The 24,149-nt window shown below is 41.5% G+C and overlaps 1 protein-coding gene across 1 annotated transcript; it reads left to right on the top strand.

The window, feature by feature from the left end:
- Positions 1-7,059: 7,059 nt before the first annotated feature.
- On the top strand, positions 7,060-23,086 carry IRS4 (insulin receptor substrate 4). Its single transcript, XM_058536489.1, is given in 3 exon segments — positions 7,060-7,172; positions 7,175-10,879; positions 20,572-23,086. Coding segments are annotated over 3 exon segments (3,780 nt in total). The 5' UTR covers positions 7,060-7,102; the 3' UTR covers positions 20,577-23,086.
- The last annotated feature ends 1,063 nt before the right edge of the window (positions 23,087-24,149 follow it).

Below are 24,149 nucleotides of genomic sequence, written 5' to 3'. Positions count from 1 at the left end.
ATTTTGAATGATGACGCTTGAGAAAGAGCATGTTTAATTAAAGCAGGTAGATACAGACTTCTGTGGAGATTCTGAAAGGGATCCCTCTCAAGAGCACTTGTGGTCCAAGAAGTATCTCTATTTTAACTTCAAAATATATATTTTTCATTTTCATTCATTCATTCAACAAGTATTTATTGAGGATCTCTACTACGTGCCAGGCACTGTTCTAGGCACTGGGAATACATGGTGAGAATAAAGAACATGGAGAACACATGGGAACACATGGAGTTTACATCCTAAAGGGGGATAGGGGAGAAACACTAATGGTGTCAAAAAGTGATGTGTTTTTCCTTGCTAGAGGTTTATCATCACCATTACTCTATGTTTATGACCAGCTTTAATATTATATTTATCATCCTACATGATCAGGGTTGGAATTTCTCTTTGTTCCCAAATGGAACTAAAAAAGGGAGGGGAAAATATAGGGCATAAACATTTCCTGAAGTTTCTGATAACAACCACAAGATGGGAAAGGGATATTGTGTGGGAAAAGATTAGCTCAGATATTGTGAATGAGAGAAAAAAATGGGCATGATTCCTTTGAGGAGGAAGAGGTGTTACACCAGACAGAAGTCACAAAGCCTTGCCATCAGTCATGGAGAGCTTGGGCACCGTTAAAAGTAATCTGGAGGAGGAGGTAGTCTACACTGGCCATTTAAACTTGTCTTGGACATTTCTCCTCTTTTCCTCCCTTCCTCCCTGATTCCCTCCCTTCCTCCTTCCCTTCCTTTTCTTTCTTCCTTTTAACTACTTAACACCTGTGTAGCACAAGCCTACCAATCAGAATGTATGCCAGTCCAGGTTCTAGAGCAGGGTCCTGGAAATCCACTGCTATGCCAGCAGTCAACCTTGTAGTGGATGGATAGTGGAGATGTGAGTTCCTGAGGGAGGGGCTGGAGTAGCAAGGACAATTGGGTGGGTAAGAGCACTTGAGGGGTTGGGGGGAGGTGTCAGGGCAGTAGCTATTGACCAAGTGGTAGGAAAGTATTAGTCATTTTAACGACGACTGTCACTTAACAATGATATGACTGTATCAATGAATACCAACTAAATCCTTAGCTCTATTTATATCCAACACTTAGGAAAATTAGGCAGTGGTTGTAGTGATACTATGTGAGTGAGGGAAGCTTACTTGAGTGTCTTGAGCTTAGTCTTGAAGAAGATGATTGGCATTAAATGGTGATTAGGAAGGGGAGGACATTTAGACATGAGAAATGGATAAATCGTATACAGAATTCCATAAAGAAACCAACCTAAGTGGAGATGTGGGCAGTGACAATGTACTGTAATCAAATAAGGAGTGAATTTGGATGAGTGGGTTGTGTCCAGCAAGAGAGTGAGAAAGAAGGTTAGTTGTGGTATCAATTGGGAAAAGGGAAACATACTAGGGTTAGGAGTTTAGTTCTGACATAGAAGAAAAAAAGGGGGGGGGACTCAACATGTCCTTGAGTAGGGAATGGTATGATGAAAGGGACATGTGAAGGAAAAGCTTCTGCTGACTATATAGAGACTGAAGACAGGTAAGGCTAGCTCAAGAGGCTACTTCAGCAATCCTCGTAGAGTTGATTAGGGCATGGATCAGGATGGTGACTGTGGAAATGAAAGGAAGGGTTCAATTTGAGAGAGACTGCAGGACCATGTGAGGAGTAGAGAAAGAAGAACCAACAATAAAGATATTACATCTTCAATATGACAGCTGGTTACTACCTCCTTTAAAAGAGCAAGTATAGCCATGTACTGATCCTATTTAATTTACAAAATAAAGATTCTAACTTTTGAAGACAGTATGAACTGATAATCTTTTTGACACTAAGAACGAGGCTGCTCTATGATATCAACAAGGAACAACAACATTAAGCTAAATTTTTATTGTTCATTTATATTAACATAGAAAATGTATATGGTGTGAAATCGTTGAAATTTATGTGAAATCTGCTAGATTTCATTGTTCTGATATTTAGTTTACTTACTAAAAGTCATTTCCAGATGAAAAGTTTATCTTTTGAAGGTGGGAAGAAATGCTTGATTTTTAACTGAGTTAATTTTGAGTTGACTCCTAAGATAACAGGAAAGCTTTAGGAGCCTAATTAAACCATGTATTTGCTCTAATTACTTTAGCTGCAGACTGCTAGGACACAAAAGCGGCAAACAGACCTGTTCTGTGTGCAGCAGTCAGGCATTTGACGGTTGTTTTCTCCAGCAGAGGTTTTGAGTAGCATAGAAGTAAAGAAGCTGAGATGCAAAGCCATCATCTTCAAGCAGTGGCCGCAGCCACGAATCACAGGGCAGCCCTTATTCCTGCATAGTGTAGGAAGCATCATTCATCGTGCATGATTTTATTTATGTCCAAACACAGAGAAAGCAGTCATCATCACTAGCATCATTTTTGAACATCAAGGGTAGCACTGCATTTTTATCAACATAATTGGATGTTAGCTCACAAAGAGTATAGAGTTAATACTTATAGGACAATTTATATATTGGACAAGAATAATAGTGCTTTTATACTGGTTACTTTTTCCTCTTAGGCTTTATTTTCTTGAACAATGTTCATATTTAACGCAACAGTTTAATTTTTAAGCTAAGTAAATCCACACTTCTATTATCCATTTTGATTTTAGTACAAGTGTAGTTTAGGATACTGATGATCACGTATGTGAGGAAAAAAGCAGATGAGTTTTTATCACTACTGACTACTCAATTCAGTCAAACAACTGCTTTCTTAAAACAGGATTCACAGGAAATTCCTTTTAAAGGCAAACACCATTAAAGGCATATTCCTTCATTGGAAAGAAACTGTTCTAAGGGTACTGTGGCTGTGTTTATCCATTTACCTTAGTATCTAGGTGTAAAATACCAGCTGAAATGCTTGAGTTTTTCCCCCTCAGCTAAACTGGCAAACAAAAAATATTGTAGGTTTTATTACTTCTTATCTGTTGTTTCAAAAATCTGTATTTGAGACTCTTGGCTCAGAGCTCAAACTTTACAGAAATTATAATTGGATCTGGAAAACAACTTTAGCTTTCTAGAGTAACTTGTCCTAAATTAAAAAAAAAAAAGTAATTAAGAGACAGGAATCTATAACCAAAGGAGAGTAGAGCATTAAAGCAAACATCTGGTGAGTTCATGCCAAATGCAAGTCTCTACTTTTTGCCTGAACCATCTAGATGTCTGTACCACCCCTCCTCTTTATTTTGCCAATGGAAACCTGACCTAAACTAAACAACTATTCTATATCATTATGTTGTCCAGGAAGATGAAAGTTTAAATATATGTCAGACAAGCTGCAGCATCTGGTGTCGTTCAGTAATGATGGTCTCCTCCAGGGAGCTTCAGTGTTGGAACAACTTTTAGAACTGAGGAGATTTGGTTAACCTATGTAAAGAAAATAATGTTCTTTTAGCCACATATTCTCCCTGTTCACAAGTACTAATATTTCCCTGATCCTCTCCCATCGTAGGAAACATACAAAGTAAAATTCCTCTATGAAACATCTCACTATATTTCTAATTCCATTTTGATGCAGCCAAATAATATACTTTGAGTACAAATGATCAGCATTGTTAATCTTTCACTGTAATTGTTTAAAAGTTATTTTCACACTTTTTTAACACATTGATTAGTCCTAGGGGCTTCCCCCTAGAGTAGAGAATAATGTCTGACAAAGTATTGTTTAAGAGTGCTACATAAGATGTAACAAGCTTAGATGCTCTCATAGTTTCTTGATTTGAGAACAAACTTAGTTCTCTCTTTAAAAGAGCATGTCAGCTTAGATATACGAGATCGTTTAAAAGGTTAGACGTGATCTTGGTGACATTTGTGTGTGTCAATAGCTCCCTACTAAACTGCACTACAAACCTCACTGTGCCAAATTTATACACCTTTCAAAATAAAAGAGAATCAAGTTTAAATGTGATGTTTCTCATCAATAGACTGGGAAAAAAATCTTGCAACAAATATAACAAAGTTTTAATAACTTTATTGTATAAACAACTCACACACAATAAGAAAAAACACTAAATCCAATAGATAAGGCAAAGGACGTAAAAAGACACAGAAGAAAATCTGTCAGCAAATATATATGAAAGATTTTTATCTCACTAGTAAACAAAAATGCAAATTAAAAGAACAGTGGAATACCATTTCACCTGTCTTATCAGTGATGTTTTTAAAAATAAGAATGTCAATTCTGACAATCACTGAGGTGACAGGGTAAACTGATATAATATTTTTGAAAAATCATGCATCAGATGTGCATACCTTTTAACCTAGTAATTCCACTCCTTGGTTTCCACCCCAAGGTAATAATTCTAAACTTAAAAAAAACAAAAGCTATAGGTGCAAGATGTTCATTGCAGCATTATTTATAATATTGAAAAAAATGAAAACCTAAATACTTCAAAGCAGAGGGATGATTAAGTGCATTAATACACAGTTGCCTGGAATATTTTGCTGCATTTTAAATGATGTTAGGTTGATCTATATAATATATGGGGAAATGTTATCATGTGATACTAAGTGAAAAGAACAAGATACAAAATTACACACATGGTAAGCCTACCACCCTATGAAAAAATTCTATGGACATGAGGATTTTTAAATCTATTATTTTCAGTATTTTCCAAATTTTTTTTAACATGCAGTTTAATGTTCTTCAATATATTTTAAAATATCATGTTTTTACTCAAAGCACTTTCAAATGCATTGCCTTGTTTTCAAAAACATTTCTATCTAAAGCAAAACCCTGTGCTTGGAAAGACATGAAATATTATAACACCTATCATAAAAATCTCAAATTATTTTATTCATTATCATTTTGGATATAAGTATAGGGGATTGTCTACATATGCGACTGGGCAGCCAAAACATGTAGATAGCAGCTCCAGTAAGGTCTCTCTCAGCATCCACACCCATTCTGTCTCTAGCCTCTTTTAGAAACCATCGCTGCTTCTAGCACTGTCAATATACTGTGCCTATCAACCCATGGCAGCAGAGGGAATGTTAATGATGGTTGCTCATATTTTGGGGACAAAAAAACCAATTTCTTTTTTCACCAAATGGAAGCATCAAAAAGGAGCCATTCATCCAAATATGTTTATTCTGTTTCTAACAGAGAACAAATTTTTAGAACAGGGATGGGTTTTATTTTTATGATGTATACATTGCCTAGTTTACTGTTAGATTTTATAAATAATACGCTTTGCAGCATCTACCCTAGGGCAAATGTGAACCAACATTCCATTCTTTTAGAGAGAAATACCATATGTCTCCCTTTTTTTCACCCTCAAATCCCTCTTTGCAATTGCGATCCCTCCTTTGACATTTCAATGTAATATCGACCCATCTCCACTCTTAGGAAACTGAAATCCTAGTAAAAGACAAACAGAGAGAGAGAGAGACAGAGAGACAGAGAGACAGAGACAGAGAAACAGAGAGACAGAGAAAGATTGAGAGAGAAATACTTCAGGAGGTTGCACTTACACTCCAGCAGTTTTTCCAGAAACAAGGGAGGCAGTAGTTCTTATTTTTGTGATGTCAAGTTGTAGACTGAAATTCAGCAAAAATCTTCTTTTCTTGACGCAAGGGACGTAAAATATATTCTAGGATATGTATTCGGTATGATCCTTTGTACTAGGTGTGAGCTTTTCTTTTTCTAAAGTTTTCTCGGTCTCGTTCAAGGAAAGGGAACAATATTATTTTGAAATTCTCTTAAAGGCGCCTTTCAAAGCATCTCCCACGGGAAGATACCACGACAGCTCAACACTGGTGTATTTCAGTAAGGATCGAGCCTGATTTTTTTCAACATGGCTGTATACTTTGCAGGGCCCCAAATTTCTGCTTTCATAGTCATCATTAATCAAATAGCCAGAAACACCATCTTTAGCCAACCTGCGTTTTGTGGGCTAGAAATTAGCTTTGATTAAATATTATGTTCATTTTGAAGGCATCGCTGTTATTCGTGTGCCTGAGAGTCGCGGGCTTTTGTCAGGGCTGGAGCGGGCTCAGGAGTGGCTGCAGTGCGGTGGGCGGTAAGTCAGAGGGCCCCGGTCGTTAACACACGTTTCCATGGGGTGCCCACACTTTCTCCCATGACGCTCAGCTGGCCGTGCGCGGCGGGAGCAAGTGGACCAGACTGTGACAGGAATAGAGAATTTCTGTGAAGGACAGTGAGAAAAAGAAAGGGTGCCCGGCTCAGTTCCCCGGTCACCGTGGCTCAGGGATTTACACGAGTTTATCACAACCATTAACAGCTATTTGCAGAGGGTTGTTTACCGCCTGATTGCGCGACAACCAGACATCCGAGCCCACTCCGGGACCCAAGCCACGCCCCCTCGCCCCTCAGCTCCCCTCCTGCCCCCCAAAGTAATTAACTCAGGGCCGCCTTCCTGCCAGACACTCCCATTGGCTCCCATCCCATCCAATGAGAAGCTTGCAACAGTTTCACCTGGCTCCCGCTTCCCAAATAAACAAACAAACCGTCCCGCAACCGTGCCAGCTAGTTTCCCTGGCGCCGCCCGAGACGGTTGCTCTCCGACCCCTCCCACAACCTCTGGCCCCCTCCAGCCAATCGAGCCCGGGCTGTGGCGCCCCCGCCCGGCCCCTATCGGGGGCCGCTCTCTCCTCCGCCCCTCTCGGCCGTCTCCTGCCCCCTCGTGCCTTCGTGGACTCCTCGTTAGGACCAGCTTGGCAGAGAGCCCCGCCTCCTCTCGTGGGTCCTCCTGTGGCCCACAGGCCGGGAGATTCACCGAGAGGGTCTAGGCCGGGTTGGAGGTGGCCCCGCCTCTCGGGCCCGCCGCCCCCTCCCTTGCACACCTCTACTGGCGGCAGCTCGAGCCCCTCCACTGCGCCGGTAGCAGGAGCCGCAGCGGCCGCCGCGTGAGGCAGTGGTCACGTGTTGTTTTGCCTGCCGCCGGGCGCTCTGAGTGGAGTGGGCGGGGGCGCGGGCCGAGGCGGGAGGGGGCTGGGGCGGGCGGACAGGGGTAGACGGCCTCTTCCCCCAACCCTCCCTTCCCCGACCGCCCCCCCCCACCCGCTCACCTTAAAACCATCGTGCATCACCATGGCGAGTTGCTCCTTCGCTCGAGACCAAGCGACAAGGAGACTGAGAGCTGCAACAGCGGCAACAGCGGCACTATAGCTGCGGTGGCGACCACCCCACTTCCTTCATCGGGAACCCCGACCGCACTCATTGGGACCGGGTCGTCCTGTCCGGGAGCCATGTGGCTCTCCACGGCCACTGGCTCCCGGTCAGACTCCGAGTCCGATGAGGAGGATCTCCCCGTCGGGGACGAAGTCTGCAAACGCGGATACCTGCGGAAGCAGAAGCATGGGCACAGGCGCTACTTCGTGCTCAAACTCGAGACCGCCGACGCCCCAGCTCGGCTGGAATACTACGAAAATGCCAGGAAGTTCCGGCACAGTGTCCGCGCCGCGGCGGCTGCAGCAGCGGCGGCCGCCTCTGGCGCCACGGTCCCCGCGCTCATCCCACCGCGGCGCGTGATCACCTTGTACCAGTGCTTCTCGGTGAGCCAGCGAGCCGACGCAAGGTACCGACACCTCATCGCCCTTTTCACCCAGGACGAGTACTTCGCGATGGTGGCCGAGAACGAGTCGGAGCAAGAGAGCTGGTACTTGCTGCTCAGCCGCCTCATCCTCGAGAGCAAGCGCCGCCGCTGCGGCACGCCCGGCGCGCAGCCGGATGGAGAGCCGGCAGCGCTGGCGGCTGCAGCGGCGGCGGAGCCACCCTTCTACAAAGATGTGTGGCAGGTAATAGTCAAACCCAGGGGGCTGGGGCACAGAAAAGAGCTGAGCGGCGTGTTCCGGCTCTGTCTTACCGACGAAGAGGTTGTATTTGTGAGGCTGAATACCGAGGTGGCCAGCGTGGTCGTCCAGCTCCTGAGCATCCGTCGCTGCGGGCACTCGGAGCAGTATTTCTTCTTAGAAGTGGGCAGGTCCACCGTCATCGGTCCGGGGGAGCTCTGGATGCAGGTCGATGACTGTGTGGTGGCCCAAAACATGCATGAGCTGTTTTTGGAGAAGATGAGAGCCTTGTGTGCAGACGAATACAGAGCCCGCTGCCGCAGCTACAGCATCAGCATCGGCGCCCACCTGTTAACCCTGCTGTCCGCTAGGAGGCACCTGGACATGCTGCCGCTGGAGCCCGGCGGCTGGCTCAGAAGGTCCCGCTTTGAGCAGTTTTGCCACCTCAGGGCCATTGGTGACGGGGAAGACGAGATGCTCCTCACCAGGCGCTACATAACACCCAGAGAGCCTGTACCCCCCTCGAGGCGGGGAAGACCGCACCTGCCCCGAGCGCGCAGGTCCAGGAGAGCAGTTTCGGTGCCAGCCAGCTTTTTTCGCCGCTTAGCACCCAGCCCGGTGCGTGCCCCGCACCCTGCAGAAGCCTCCAACGATGGAGCTTGCCTGTCTTCTGAAGCATCTGGTTCTGGCTCTGGCAACTCTGGGGAAGAAGGCAGTCCTGAGGGTAAAGAGGGTCAGGAAGGAAATGGAGGCGACTACATGCCCATGAACAGCTGGGGCTCGGGAAATGGCCGGGGCTCAGGTGGTGGCCAGGGCTCAAGTGGCCAAGGCTCCAGTAGCCAGAGCTCAGAAGGAAACCAGTGCTCAGGGGGAGGGCAGGGCTCCAGAGGTGGCCAGGGCTCAAGTGGCAGCCAGGGCTCAGGGGGCCACGGTGCAGGAGGAAACCAGTGCTCAGGAGATGGCCAAGGCACCACAGGTGGTCATGGCTCAGGTGGTGGCCAGGGAGCTGGAGGTGGTCACGGCTCAGGCAGTGGCCAGGGACCTGGGGATGGCCATGGCTCAGGCAGTGGCAAGAACTCTGGAGGGGGCAAAGGCTCAGGAAGTGGGAAAGGCTCCGATGGCAATGGTGAACGTGGAAAATCTCTGAAGAAAAGATCCTACTTTGGCAAATTAACTCAAAGCAAGCAACAGCAAATGCCACCACCTCCACCTCCGCCTCCGCCAGCTGGAGCAACTGGTGGAAAAGGCAAGTCTGGGGGAAGGTTCCGACTTTATTTTTGTGCTGACAGAGGAGCCGCAAAAGAACGCAAAGAAGTCAAAGAGGCAGAGACCCCAGAGGGTGCAGCTCGGGGTCCCCACAGAGTCAGAGCTTTTGATGAAGATGAGGATGACCCATACGTGCCAATGAGGCCAGGGGTGGCTGCCCCTCTCGCAAGCTCCAGTGATTATATGCCAATGGCTCCTCACAACGTCTCTGCTTCAAAAAAGCGCCACTCTCGATCACCTTTTGAAGATTCAAGAGGCTACATGATGATGTTTCCCAGGGTGAGCCCACCCTCTGCCCCAAGTCCTCCAAAAGCACCCGATCCTGATAAAGAGGATGACTCAAAGGATAATGACAGTGACAGTGACTACATGTTTATGGCTCCTGGGGCCGGTGCAATTCCAAAAAACCCCAGAAATCCTCAGGGTGGCTCTTCCTCCAAAAGTTGGAGTTCCTACTTCTCTCTGCCAAATCCTTTTCGGAGCTCCCCACTGGGACAGAGTGACCACAGTGAGTATGTTCCAATGTTACCTGGAAAATTACTGGGGAAGGGCCTGGACAAAGAAGCCTCATCTAAGGGAGGCCCCAAAGATGCAGCTTCAACGCCTTCAGTTGAGGGGTCATTCTCAAAGCCTGGTGATGGGGGTTTACCTTCAAAGCCCTCAGATGAGGGGCCCCCCAAGATCAAGGCTAAGAGACCTAACCGACTTTCTTTTATTACAAAAGGAAATAAAATCAAGCCAAAACCACAAAAGCCCACACGTGAGCGGAGACAAGCTGACAGCTCTAGTGACTACGTCAACATTGACTTCACTAAAAGAGACAGCAATATGCCAGCACCCTCTACTCAAGGACTGCCAGATTTGTGGGGCATAATTGCCGACCCCAGACAGTCAGCCTTTTCCAATTATGTGAATGTTGAGTTCGGAGTGCCATTTCCAAATCCAGCAAACAACCTCTCAGATCTTTTAAGAGCTATTCCAGGTGCCAGCCCCCTCTCTCTGGACGGTGCTAGGTGGCCACTTCCGCCTCTTCCTCCCAGTGCTACAGGGAGCAATGCTCATGAGGAAGAGGGTGACTACATTGAAGTGATTTTCAACCCAGCAATGACACCAGCCGTGCCTTTTGCTGACAGTGCCATTCGCTATGATGCTGAAACAGGTCGAATCTATGTGGTCGACCCATTTTCTGAGTGCTGTATGGACATTTCTCTCTCTCCCAGCCGATGCTCTGAACCACCACCTGTAGCGAGGCTGCTGCAGGAAGAAGAGCTAGAGAGAAGACGCCCGCAAAGCCGTTCGCAAAGTTTCTTTGCATCCGCCAGAGCCGCGGTCTCAGCTTTCCCAACGGACAGTCTCGAGAGAGATCTCTCCGCCTCCGTAGCCTCGGCCACCGCTTCGGCCGCCGCGCCAAACTTAGCCGTGGGCCGGGCTTTAGCCGCCGCCTCCGCCCTCGCCGCGGCCCCGGGCATCGGCGCAGCCGCCGCCGGCTTCGAGGCCGCCGCTGGATTTGACTCCGCCTCCGTCCGCTGGTTCCAACCTGTTGCTAATGCTGCTGATGCTGAAGCAGTAACGGGGGCCCAAGATGTTGCCAGTGGCTCGAACCCTAGAGCCCAAAACCCATCTGCAGACCTTGCCGGTGGTGAGAATGGGACCGGCGAGGCTGCCGCTGCAGCTGCCGTTCCCCCACCACCACCACCTCGCCGCCGGGTGCTGAGACCCCCCGAGCGAGAAGATTCTGACGACGACGACACGTACGTGAGAATGGACTTTGCCAGACCTGACAACAAGAAGTTCGACTCTCCCCAAAGAGGTTGGTAATTTTAGAATTCACTTTTCTAAAGTTAATGTATTGCTTAATGAATCGATGTGATACTATGTCTACAATGTTAAGAAAAAGTAAGTTAGCATTACATTATCTGGTGCCTATTTAGCATGGAAAATAGAATTCAGTTTTAATTATTCCTGCAATACTGTGTGATCTTTGCAAAAACGTAAGTTTTAATCCAATCATAAGTTTCTTTATCTGGAAAGAACTGATGATCGTTTATTTAAACATCGGTTCTACTTTTTAGGAGTAGTTAAAACTTAAGGATATATAGCATGAGGATGCTTTCAAATATCCCTCCCTAACACGTAATAATTTATGCAAACAGGACATCATTAATTGAATCCCACCAGCTCATTTTCAAATCAACAAAAGCTGCTTTTCTACAAATGCCCATATTTAATTGCAGGAATTTTAATAAGACCACAGAATATTAAGCAGTATTAATAAACTGTTAACATTTCGGCACGGATGACTTTCTCCTCTGAAAGTTATTTTTTAAAAAGCAGTCATTGTTATGCTAGTTTACTGTGATTTACCAAGAAACTTAAATCTCAATTGTTAGCATGATTGTCTGGAGGGAACAAAACATAAATAATCCAAAACAACAAGTGATTAAAAGAAGAGAATATTTGGCTCTGGAATGTATTTTTGTGTTGATTTGTTTTGTTTTCACACAGGATAAATTGCCAGAAACCTCGAGTATTCCTTTCCTCTGTCATTAGTAGTGACAGACAAGTCACCTTCGCTGTGCCTCATTTTCTTCATGTAACTCCCAAAAGAGGGTATGGTGACAACTTGATAATGGGTATGGATATTGTTTGAAAGGTTTAAAAAGCATTTAAAATATCTAATTGGTGTGTCTTCTGGGAAATCCAGTAAAGCAAGATAATAAGGCTGGAGGAAGACCTGACCCCAGGGGCAGCCTTCCCTGGAACAGTGGAAGTTTTTTAAAGGGTTACTTTTCCAAAGGAACAAGGAAGAGTAGGAGCTGTCAGACTTGGAAATAAGACTTCGAGTAAATCTACTGTGTACATTGTGCAATGTTGTGATCAGTGCGTCTTGCGACATTCTCGAGAAATGATTTCAGAAGATGACGTCTCCATAGTCTCAACTGCCTTCTCTCTTGAGTAGAATGTACTTCGTTCTCAGTGAAGGGAAGGGATGGACCCCAGCAGTTTTCATTCCAGTAGTCAGTTTAGTGGAGATTTTTGCTTTGCTTGCTTTGTGGAATGCTTTTGTGATTGGATCTGTGCCCACTGTGCTTGATCAGGCAGAACAAGTCGGGGACTGATCACAACAGTCACCTAACAAGCTCCCTATTTAGTGCAGGTGTAGCCCTCCTCCCCTTTCTCCCCCTGCTTTAGAAAACTTGCCATACAAAAACTCACATTTGCAGCACGGACACATGAAAGAGTGATCGTTAAAACGACAAAAGGGTGCTTTGGCTTGCCAAAGGATTCCATTCAGATCTCCTTTAAACTGTGAGCTCCCCCCAACACACACACACATACATGATCACCACTACTACCCGAACCATGAATTTAAAATGTGTAATTCTATTTCCAAGAATTTAATTCACAACCGGCTTTTCAGGACCAGATCTATTTTATTCTGTAAAGTACACCTGGAAATTGGTCTCAAGCTATTGTTTGAGCCTAACTGCTAAAGATAGCGTTTATGATATTGGTGTAGGTGGTCCATAGCTGCCTGTGTCCCTGTGGTACTTTGGAAAGGACAAGTTTTCATAGAGGTTTGTCTGTACTTTCCAATACTCTTTGTTTAAGCAAAGATTAAAATTAGTGAAATCTTCTTGTTCCTTAAATAAACCCTGACTTCCCAGGGATTATCTAGATTCAATTATCATATTTTAGCATGTTACTGATCTACAAATAACTTTAAATGACTTTGTAGCTACTTTCGAGACTTAATGTTCTCTAAATGTATTGTTCATTGAGGAAATTCCTAACTTTATTGAGTGACTACAGCAAGGAGGCTGTATCCCACAGGAAGGTAGGTGCTTAGGTTGAAATAAGAGAATGAATGTCGAAGCCCTTTGGAACTTTAAAGCACTTTACAAATATATTTTTATTTTGTCATTGGATTAACACTGAAGTGAAGTTTCAACAGTTTAAACTGATGATTTAGTTTCTTGCAAAAATGTGTGGTCCTGAGGGTGATCCAGGCACATAATTTGCTGAGATATATAAAAGGAAGGATATATAGAAAGAACTCATTGCAGTAAATGACTTTTGTTACCATTTTAATGTAAATTGATATGTTAGAATGTTGTCTGTGAAGTGTTAAGTACAGGCTACGTAATTCTAATAATTTTTTCACTATGAAGCTATGGAATAATTTCATGCATTTTCGATCTCTCTTTACTCTCCTATCTCACATTAAAAAAATATATATCATGTTAGAAAACAAAAAATATGCTTTGACAAAGGAACAAAGGCACAGTCTTTATTAGGAGTTACGTATCTCAAAGGGTAATTTTAATTTATGACAAGTACTTAGAACAGTGCCTGGCACATAGTAAGTGTTGTACATGAATTATTATACAACTGTTATCATTGTTATTATTATTATTACCTTTAGAAAAACAAAGCTAAATTAAAGTTCTCTGTCCTCAAATCCCACTTTTCAGTTACTCTTTACTTTCATTTAAAATAGTTTACATGATTGTTCAGAGTTGGGATCTTTATAGTTGGGATTTCTTTATAACTTAAGCGAAATGAAGTAAGATTTTAAGGTAGTGACACAGTTTTGTTCACATAACACAAAATTAATATATAATCTCATTTACCTACAGTCACATTGCATATAAGTTAAGTACTTTAAAGCCATTTGTTCAAGACAATTGGAAAGAAGCACCCAGAAATATAACCTGGACTTGACTTTTCTATAAGTGAAATAACTTAAAAAGTGTGAAGTCTTCACATTTTAAACACATGGGTGATAAGCATTAGCATTTAGGAGGAGAACGTAGTTTCTTATATGGTTTAGTCTGACTCTTGACCCATGTGTGCATTTTTGCCTTTTTTACTGCTGTATCTGATGTAGAATTCATAGTTTGAAATGACTTAAGGTGAAAAATTCACTGATTTTTCCATTCCAGAGGTCAGAGGATAAGGGCAGCTCTAGGAGGGGTAAGAGGGTTGGTCAGCCAAATTAGCGATGTTATGATAGCACATAGTATTAAAAAGCAGAAAAAATCTGTAGTAATTACCTTTTGAAACTTTAGACACTATTATTAACATGAAGGAAGTGTAAGCTTCTTTTCAGTGTACTACTGCCAAATCCTCTTGCTATAAATTATAGGTGCTGAGAGCAAATTATTTTTGTTGTATTGGACTTATTATAAATTACTAGAATAAAATCTTATAGTAGCAGAGATTTCCAGTCACCACTAATGGGTCGGTTATTTTAGGCCACATTCACCCCTCCTCAAAAAAAAAAAATTTGGACAGTTATTTAGAGTAGAGGTATTTGACCTATAACAATGAAAGAGGACTTCATTCAATTAAAGTTAAGTAAAGTTGTTGGCGATCATTATTCATTTGCATTCATTCTAGGAGTGTTATTTCCAGGGTAAAAATTTCAGCCCTTAGCAAAACATCTTCTTTAAATGAGGGCTAGGACTTTAATTGAGCGTAGCAGAATTATCACACATGCATAAAAACTCACACAAGTTCCCTTGCTGTCTTTTCTTCTCCCTCATCACCAAACACGAACCAAAATACTTTAGAGTCATTGGCAGGAAGCTGTTTTGGGAACAAACTCGGGCCTCTTAGTGTGACCCCAAAATTTTTGTGTTGGAATAGATGAGTGTAACCAGTACAGGAAGAAGTAAGGAATATTGTGTGTGATTTCAAAGGGGCTGTGGTTAAATTGTCGACTTGTTGATTGAGGGAATGCTTTACAGTTGCATACTGCCTTATAAGTTGCAAAGCACATTCACATTCATTGTTTTACTGGGGGACAGTACATACTGGAACTGAAGCTGGTGTTAAGAGTTTTCCCATGGTCCAAGAGGTAAGTGGCAGAGCTAAAAAGCAAACTCATATGTCTGATTTCAAGTCTCGTGCTCCACCCAGCACTCCACACTGCCCTTTAATCAGATGTTCAACCTGTTATTTTCCTATTGATGGAAGATTATTATATAGGCAAGAATTGGGGAAAATTGCAAGTTTTCTTGAATTTGACAGTAGCAAATTTTGTTGTAATTCATTCAGAGCGTTGTAACCGTGAACCATCCGCCAGAGCTTGGGTAATTTTCATTACATTGAACTGTTTGCCATGGCTCTTAGAAGAAAAGAATTTGACCTCTACTGGAATTGAATGTCTTATGTGTGGTCTGGGGAGGAGTTTTCTAATCTTTACCTCCCAAACACAAATAGTGTGTGTATCTCTTTGGATCCCACGGAAACATTGAAATGAGTAAAAGTGAAATGAGGGTGCATTCAGTAAACTTGCATTAATGGTCATTTCCTTAACAGAAGTTAGATATATTTGGTTTTCTTAATAATCCATTGGCATTTGCCAGTTTAGCAAAAAGTCTTTTAATTTTTATGTATGTGTAAAATCTGATATTCCAAACTAAACCATCACAGTGGGCAAAACAGGATAAAGTGAGACAGGTGGAAGGAAAAGCGCTGTAGAATTAGATGCTCTTCATTTGTTTAAAATGCAAACTTGCTTTTGACAGTCAGGCAAGTAAATTTTAGAAGCCTTGAGAATCAAATACTCTCCTTGGGACATAAAAGCCCTCATTTAAAAATAAATTCATTTTGTTTAGCACCTTTTTTTAATGCTTTAAGACTATGTAAAAATAGCCCAGACATTTTATTGGCAGTATTGGAAAATAGCTTTTGTAAAATGCTTAATGAAAGCCTGCAGTATGTTTTGTCTAAGAGGTGCTGCCAGGCTCTTAGATGGTGAAGATCATTTACCGGAAAACATTACTTGGTCCTGAGTGAAAAATGAGAGATTAAAAAGGCTACCTTTTATAATAATGAAATGAATACATCACAGCACACTGTTTTTACCACAACTATCAGATTGCTAATTTTAAAGCTATTGACAAAATTGCCAAGATAATATGCTTGCCATATGAACTTAAAACATATCCTTTAGCAGTTCCTCACTGCTTATTGGTTGTGCAGTTAGAGGTCTTAGGTTTCCATCTCCTTTTGGAAATGTAGGTTGAATACTTGAGAAATAGGGATTTTTAAAGATTTTTTAAAAATATAGACATCTTATTTCAGATTTGCATTCTTCTAGAGGATACCTTACAGTTTCTGGCTGAAGATTTAATTACTTTTAGAATTAATGGAAAATATGTACTTAAATATTTATTTAGTGAAATGAGAAAGTTATTGCTATTTTTCCCTAGCTTCCTCACACCTCTTTCTTATTGCTTAGGGTTGCATTCTTTGTATTATGTGAGTCTTACCCTCATGTGCCCTTTGCTGAACTTGTGTCCCTAATTTCAGGAAAACATGCCCTTTCCTGGTTTTTCTCTGGCTAAAAAGGTGAGGGTCACTCTTGGAGTCCCATGGGGCCCACGGAGAACTTATTCCCCCAGATGTTGCTCGTTCCTAGTGCACAGCCTGCTTGGGCTTAGCTTGCAGGAACAGCCTTCCTTGCAGGACTCCTTGTTCTGCAGGTCCAAGGCTGTGCTGCCTGCTCTACTCTCGCCTGTTGCCACAGACGCAGCTGGGCTGGTGTTTAAAGCTATTTTCATGGTTGGGTTGACCACAATATGTTTGACGCTAGCCAGACCTTTTGGATTTACTGAATATCCAATTCCCCATAAATGGTAGTCTCTTTAGCTAGTTTTCACAGTTTATATAATTTGCCTCTGTGTGATTACTAATTTTCTACTTTTAGACTTGAAACTTAGAATATCAATAAAGTCTCTATCTCTAAGTTCATCTTGAAAATTATTCACATGCGCACCCACAGTGCCTTTGAACATATGACCAATAAATGTGATCTTTAACTCCTGCTTTGTGGTAAGTTGTGCCTCCAGCCTTGAAGGCACACCAACACTGTCCTCACCCTCAGAGCCTGCCTGTGCTCCCCCATGAAGCACTCCTTATTGTGGCTGAAGCTCTTACATAGTTTCCTTTCCACTGTCACCCTGCCCCCAATTATTCTAACCGCTTGAGTTTAGGGGACACTATTCCTATTGCCAGGGCTAGAAGAGATATTTTCCTTGAATTCCAAATTGAAACTTCAAATACACCTTCCCACAGAAATGATGTTATAAGTGACAGTTGGGTATAGTCAAAATAGTTCCTCTCTTAGTTCAGGAACTGCATTAGGTTTAATATAGGCGTGTGTAGATAAACCTATGAACCTAGCCACCATTTATTTATAACATTGTTTCCATGGAATAATTTATTCTGAGTTTCAACTAAACAATGAGCCTTGGAATATGTCTCTTTTGTAAATTGGAGACTGCCTATATTAGAATTCTAGTAACTTGCATTCTTTAAGTCTACAGTAACTAGGCGGCAGAGTAAAGCGGCCCAAGTGTGTGTCGGGAGGTAGTGGAGAAGCTGACCTGGGATGAAAATCCTGTAGCTGATCCCCAAATAGTTTGTATCCAGATAAACAAGACGGGAATGAACTTGCATAAGAGGTCCAGGGCCCGCTAGTGAAGGGCAGGTGTGAAACAAATGAGCTGACCTTTGAGGACACGGAGGTTTACAGGTGTCATCCATTTCCCTTACAGATTCTTTTGGCTACTCTGTCACAAAACTCTTGCCACTATGGAAAGAAACATATTTGATCTTCTGCTCTATGGAGGAGACAATAGTCTGGTATGATTGGTGTTGTAAGGACTAGCAGCAATTATTGCTAGTTTTCACCCTTGAGGGGCAGCACTTAGATTTTTATCAAGTCCTAGAGAATCATCCTCCTATACATTGACAGGTCACAGAAAGGTGTGATGATCTATTCTTATTGAAAAACAAATGCTTCCATTTCTCTTCATTTCCTTTCGTTTGTCTGCCCTCAACACTTTACTTGGCTGCCCCTGCTCGTGTGATCACCAGTCGGTTGCAAGGATGGTATGTTGACTAATAAACAGAGTGAGAAATTTTCAAAAGAACTTGAAAAATAGTTTTTTGAGTTCTAGGAAAATTAGAGTTGAAAAGATAACTAAGGCAATGAGATTGGGGAGAGTGGAAAGAGAATGAGAGAATAACTGGATATATTGTTGTAGTTTTGGCTTTCTCTGGGCAGGGGAGCCATTGCTGTTTTGGACTGCACACTGTAATAGAGGCATGTTTGTGATTCATATAAAGAAGTCTGGAATGCCCTGGAGGAACTTCCTTCTTGGCTCACCCTACAAATTTCCAGGGATATTGAAGTCATGTGTGCTTTATTAGTGTAGTAAAGATTAATGTTCAGATTTATATCATTATACAGATTGAAACAGAAAAGTTCACTTCACTTATTTTTGAGAAGAAAATGATACCTGCCAGGTTTGGGGGTAGAAGTAGGAAAATGTTTTGACCCATCAGAGTCTATTGAGGTTTTCTCTCTTATAGAGAAAAATTACTTGAAGAGTTTCCCTCCCATTAAAAGGAGTGGAATTAACTTGTCATTAAAAAGATCTTTGGTTAATCAGAAAATAAGAATACCCGATAAGGTAACTATTTATAACCTGTCAGTATCGAGTGGAAAAAATACATCAAAAACAGACCACATTATTAAAAGCATTGCCATTTACCTTTGTGGTGGTGAAATGACATCAAAATCAACAGGAGACAGAACTAAGATATGATTGTCAGCCCTTTGATAGTCATTTTGCAGACTGTTTCTGATGGAGTTTTGATCTTGAATTGCTTTCCTTTGCCACCCAGCAAGCTTCTGAGTTACTTCCTTATGCTGTTCTTTGGAATGTGCTCAGGGAATGTAAATTCATTTTAATATTGGCCTAAGTAAAACAGGATTATAAAGGAAAATCTGTGGCTCAAGTTCCTGTAACGCATTTCAAAAGCAAATTAAATTATTTTTGGATTATCTTGTTTTGGATAGCATTATTCCTTTCCACTAACATGGTTAATCAAGAGTTGACAAATATATTTTGTAAAGTAAACTTGAAATCACACCATTATTTGCTAGGTTTTGGTATGTTATCAAGCATTCACTCAACGCTGGTATAGGAAAGCAATTGAAATATAAATCAAATTTTTAGTAGAGTCTCTGTCATTTTAAAAAAGTAAGGAACAAAGAAAAACAACTCTAATAGCAACAAATACCCCTAATTTCAGGCTTAGTATACTGTTCATGGGGTAGTTATATGGAGCTTAATTTGTACATTTCTGGAAAAAATGTATATGAAATGTAGCGTATTATATAGGTTAGTAAGAAATCCCCTTTAAAGCACATGCAGTGTGCTATATATGAACATATTTTTATATTAAAACAAAGTAGCAAACTAAATTAGGCGAGATACCTTTCTGACTTTAAATTTCTGTTAAAAATATCTAGGTGATAGTATCTGATGAAAATTCTATGATGCTAGTATAGCCTAATTTTACAGCAGATCATTGAGTTGCTGATATGCACTCTCACAGTTAACCTATGGCTATCATAGACACCTTTCATCCTGTGTAAACTTGATAGACACATAGATTCTAAAATTTCCTAAACCCACTGCTGACAGGAAAATGTAATATCTTTACTAATCTAGGATGTTTATGTTTTTTAAACCTTTTAATGTGGAGGAACGGCCCTATACAATGAATCGTGACTAAGAGCCACAAGTAGGTGGAAAGGGAATGGAGACCTTTGTTGCTTCAGCCAGCTGCAGGTGTTACATTTTTAAAACCGCTGATGAAGGATGAATAGCTAAAGTGTATACTGCTGGTTTAATGTAAGATCTTGTACTTGAAGCCTGCTCTGGGGGATGCTTTCCAGGGATTCTATGGCTGTAATGAAATCGAATACTTGGTACTTTGATGTGACCTGATCTTAAAGTAACGCTAGCGTCCCATAATCAATTTGCTGACCATGTGTCCCCATTCCTTCTCCAGTCCAGCGCCTTCTTCAGTGTACCAGACCCCCTTCCTCTGCCCCACTCCCGATTATGCACCCTCTCAATAAGCAGAAGGCCAAGAGAGTAATACCAGAACTTCTTTTTATTAGACAAATGGGGATTTCAATCAAATCTCCTTTTCAGGTATGATTTTGCTCTTTTAGAAGAAATTCAATAATCGAGTCTGGAGACTATCACCAAGGCTGTGCTTAAATCCTTTGACTTGTGCCACATAATCTGATGGAGGCATAATCAAGCATGTAGGAGAAGAAAATAATTCTCTTTGTCTGCCTAATGCCTGGCTCACTTGCTGGCCCCACTGGGAGGAAGTAGAACAGTGCATGCATGAACAAAGCTGCTATCCACCGGAAATGTCAGAGTGGCAGCCTGGGGGCCAAAGGAGTAACTACCCTTGCATCTTTCCTGGGCTCGTGCTGGTGTTTGTCACAGGCAGCCGGCACAGTTAGGCATGTCCATGCCAAGGCAGTCTCCTCAGTATGGCTCTCAAAAACTATTAGTTGGATTTTGCTTTGTTTTGTTTTAGAACAGGGTGGGGGTGAAAGTGCTTCAGACTTTAATTTTGAAAGTAACTTCTGTTTTGTCATCTTTTTTTTTCTAGAGTGATTACATTGCCACAAAAACACATTTTAGAAGAAAAGTGATGCTTATGGAATTTCATCTTTGTCTACTCCAGATCTGCCTAAAAGAAAGAAAATTCAGAGGCTTCTGAATAGAAAGCGACCTGAATTTCTAAAAGCCTACAAGTGAATGCTGGCAGTTGAATGATCCTAACACAGATCATTCTTACTGCAGCCTTATGGATCCAGTGATTTTGAATTAAGAAATTCACGCTGTGTTTTTGTTTTCTGGTTTCCTTCCTCAATCTATCTCTTTGAAAAGAAACAAGTACTATAATAGTGAGCGTCTCATAACTCTTTTCTCTCTTAAAAAAAATGTTATTTACATATGTGTGTATGTGGCCAATACCAATTTTACTGATGTATAATACTTAGATTTAGTTTTGAAGTTGAAAATCCTTTAAACAAAAGCAGATAAAGGAAAAAGTTATGTTCATGAGAAGGTAGGTATGGTCTGAAATCGTTTTTTTCTGAGTAGTACATACGTGAAAACATTTCTTGATCAAGGAATTAATTGTCAACTGAACTGATATATTGATGGGACATTTCCAGTGTTTTAAAGGCAGGACCAAAGGGCAGATTAGCTCAATATTTGTTCATTAATAAAACTGCAAGATTCTGTCCTCATTAAACGTCAACTAAACTGATATCTTGATTGAGCATTTCCAACATTTTAAGGGCAGAACTGAGGAAAAGATTATCTATTTCTTCGTATACAACACTGTGATGTTCTGCTTGCAAATCAATTGAGCATTTCTAAAACCATTATTATTTTTTTAATTTTGAAACCTGCATTTTCCCCCTAAAAGAAGCAAAGTTCTTCAAAAGTCTCCTCACAAAGCCCCTCTCTGCCTCTCTGGGCCTCCTCTCTTTCACCCTCTTTCTGGCTCTCTCCTCGACACACACTCTCCCTCCTGTGCCCAGGGCTCCTATAAAGAGATCAGTTTCCCATATTCAAGAAATTAGAGTGTACATATCAATCAATCTTCTGACTAAAACTTAAGCCAAAAGGAACCTCTTATAAGGCCTTGTTTTTCTTTGGACAATGAGCCTATGTAAGATGTACCAAATTAAAAAAAAAAATCAAAGTAAGCTTCCCCCTCCTGTTTTTGCTTGCCTCTTATGGAAACTGAATTAAGATTTTAGGAACCTGGACCTTTGAGCACATGACACTAACAGGTGGTGATCACAGATGATAGGTACAAAGGTCTTGAAACTTGCTTAGAGCTTTGTTATGTGGTGGCGCACAAATCATGACTTGTACCATCACTGGCAAACCTCATCTTATCACAGATGGGTGTGAGTGTATAAGTATGTGAGTGCTAATGTGTGTGTGCACATATTTGTGTGTATGCACACCTTTGTGTACCTGTGTACATGTGATTGTAGATGTACCTGTTGTGTGTAACTCTGTTAAAAAAATTGCTTCGCATTTAACGTGCAACTTTGAAGTAGTGTAATATTTACCTAAAGATTTTCACCACTCGATTTTGATGTCTTTAAACGTGTACTTCTATCTTCAAGCAGGCTTATAGTACATGTTGCTAAACTAACTTTTCTGAAGAACTGAGTTGACTTCTTTTATTTTTCTTTGCCTACCAACCAAGGGATGGGGGCTCTTTTTTTACCCCTGTGAATGGTGCTGAGGAGAGGATGTGGCTGCAGTACCAATCACTACTCAGTTACTGGTCACTGCCAGGGCATCAATTTCATCAGTTCCTTCAGACTCTTCTCTTTTTCCAACCTAATCAAACAATGCAGTGTGGCTTTTGTTCATTATGATAACAATGCACTCTTTAGGCAGCCTTTTTTCAAGCCTCTGTCACCATTTTGTTTTCAAGTAAGTTAAGTCATAATCGTTCAGAATTGTGGAAAGAAAATATTATTTGGGGGAAAACGCTATATTGCTTTATTTGCATATTAGGTTCAGGGGCTGCCAGAAGACAGGGTACAGCACAGATGTAACACTTGCTGAATAAATGAATGGAAAACCTCATACAGCACAGTACATACAAATAGTAACAGGTACAAGTAGTCACAGGTACAGCATAACAAATATGCAATCTTTTTGACACTACTTATTAGTTTACAGACACAACTAATTTATTCAGTATTGTGCTGGAAGAATCGTTTTAGGATATGTGTACCAACATATCACTTACCTTCCAGCTATCAGTTTATGCTGCTGTTAAGAAAAACCAATGATGGAACGATTTTTTTGTGACCTCTACATTTAATTTGGTATCAGACATAGTCACTTGGTCAGTAAAAACTAAAACTTTACAGTTCCAACAGTTCATTACATTTGCTATTTCTGCTTCACAGATCTGCTTTGAGTTGCTCTGGCTTTGTCTTCCTTTGTAAATACTCTTATACTCTCTTTTCTTTGTAAACATCTCATTTGAAGTTTTGGGAGACAACCTTGCAACTCTGTATAGTGTTTATATATATATCTGACTTGCCTTTCCATAGAGCTACTCGCAATAAATGTGTTCATGAAAGTTATTTGTGTGGAGACTCAGTTTTTCTTAACAGTGTTTTCTCTACTCCATTATAAATATATTTTTCTGCTCTGTGGTAGAATTCACTGCATTTTTTAGAATAAAGAAGTTGGGATAATTTAGGGTTTGGGTTAAAGTTACTACGCCTAGAAACATGAGGCTTTTCAATAGAGTTAATACATCAACTCTTGATTCTCCAAATGTGGAGGTGATTCTAGTGTAGAACTTACCTGGGTTTTCATGTTGATAATGATAATCTGTGAATCCTATATTGAAGCAACTACTCCAGGAGGTTAAGGTAATCATTTACAGTTTTTTTTGGTCTCCTTCCCTTGTCACTTACTCTCGCCCTTTAAATGACTCCCTTTCCATTTACTTATTTTTAACCACTGCGAAGGCAAATATGGGTACATGGGAAATACACCAGTGAACAGATAAACGTTTTTGCATTGATGGAGTATAGAAGGACAGATGAATTGAATATCAAGAATATATTAGCACATTATATCGTCAGCCTTATCAGAAACCAAAGGTTTAAAGGAACACTGGGAAAATAATTGCCTCCCTGATTCTTTCCTTTACCAAATCACCCTTGCCACACAGTAGGGTAGTAAAAGTAAATAAGACCCTGGGACCAATGCTTGCCCAAGGACCAATGTGGGAGAGAGGGAATCTGTGGAATCAGATGGGCACAGGGCCGGGAGGCAGTCCCCACACCATGTGCATAATCCACAAGCTACATGCATTGTATATTTGCAGACAATTGAGTTCACTGTGCAGCTTGACCTTACTTGATGCACCTGCGAATTTGTATGTAAAAGAATATCACAGTGAGAATGTGTGATTAGATGGCTTTTATTATTAGAAACTGTCCGCAACAGAGACTATCTTAGAATCTGTGTAATTAAAATGTGTTTATGTATGTGTATATATTCTTATCCTCGCTTCAAGAGAGGCAATCTAAATTTTCATGGAATAGCCCAAATATATTTTATTCATCTCAAACAATCCCTCAGAGACAGACAGGCATATCTGTGCTTATCCGTCTACCTGATCTT

This window comes from Diceros bicornis, chromosome X (assembly GCF_020826845.1).
Source record: "Diceros bicornis minor isolate mBicDic1 chromosome X, mDicBic1.mat.cur, whole genome shotgun sequence".
In the NCBI taxonomy this organism is placed as follows: Eukaryota; Metazoa; Chordata; class Mammalia; order Perissodactyla; family Rhinocerotidae; genus Diceros; species Diceros bicornis.
The sequence above is the reverse complement of the archived record's forward strand: the minus strand, read 5'-3'. Positions and strand labels throughout refer to the sequence as shown.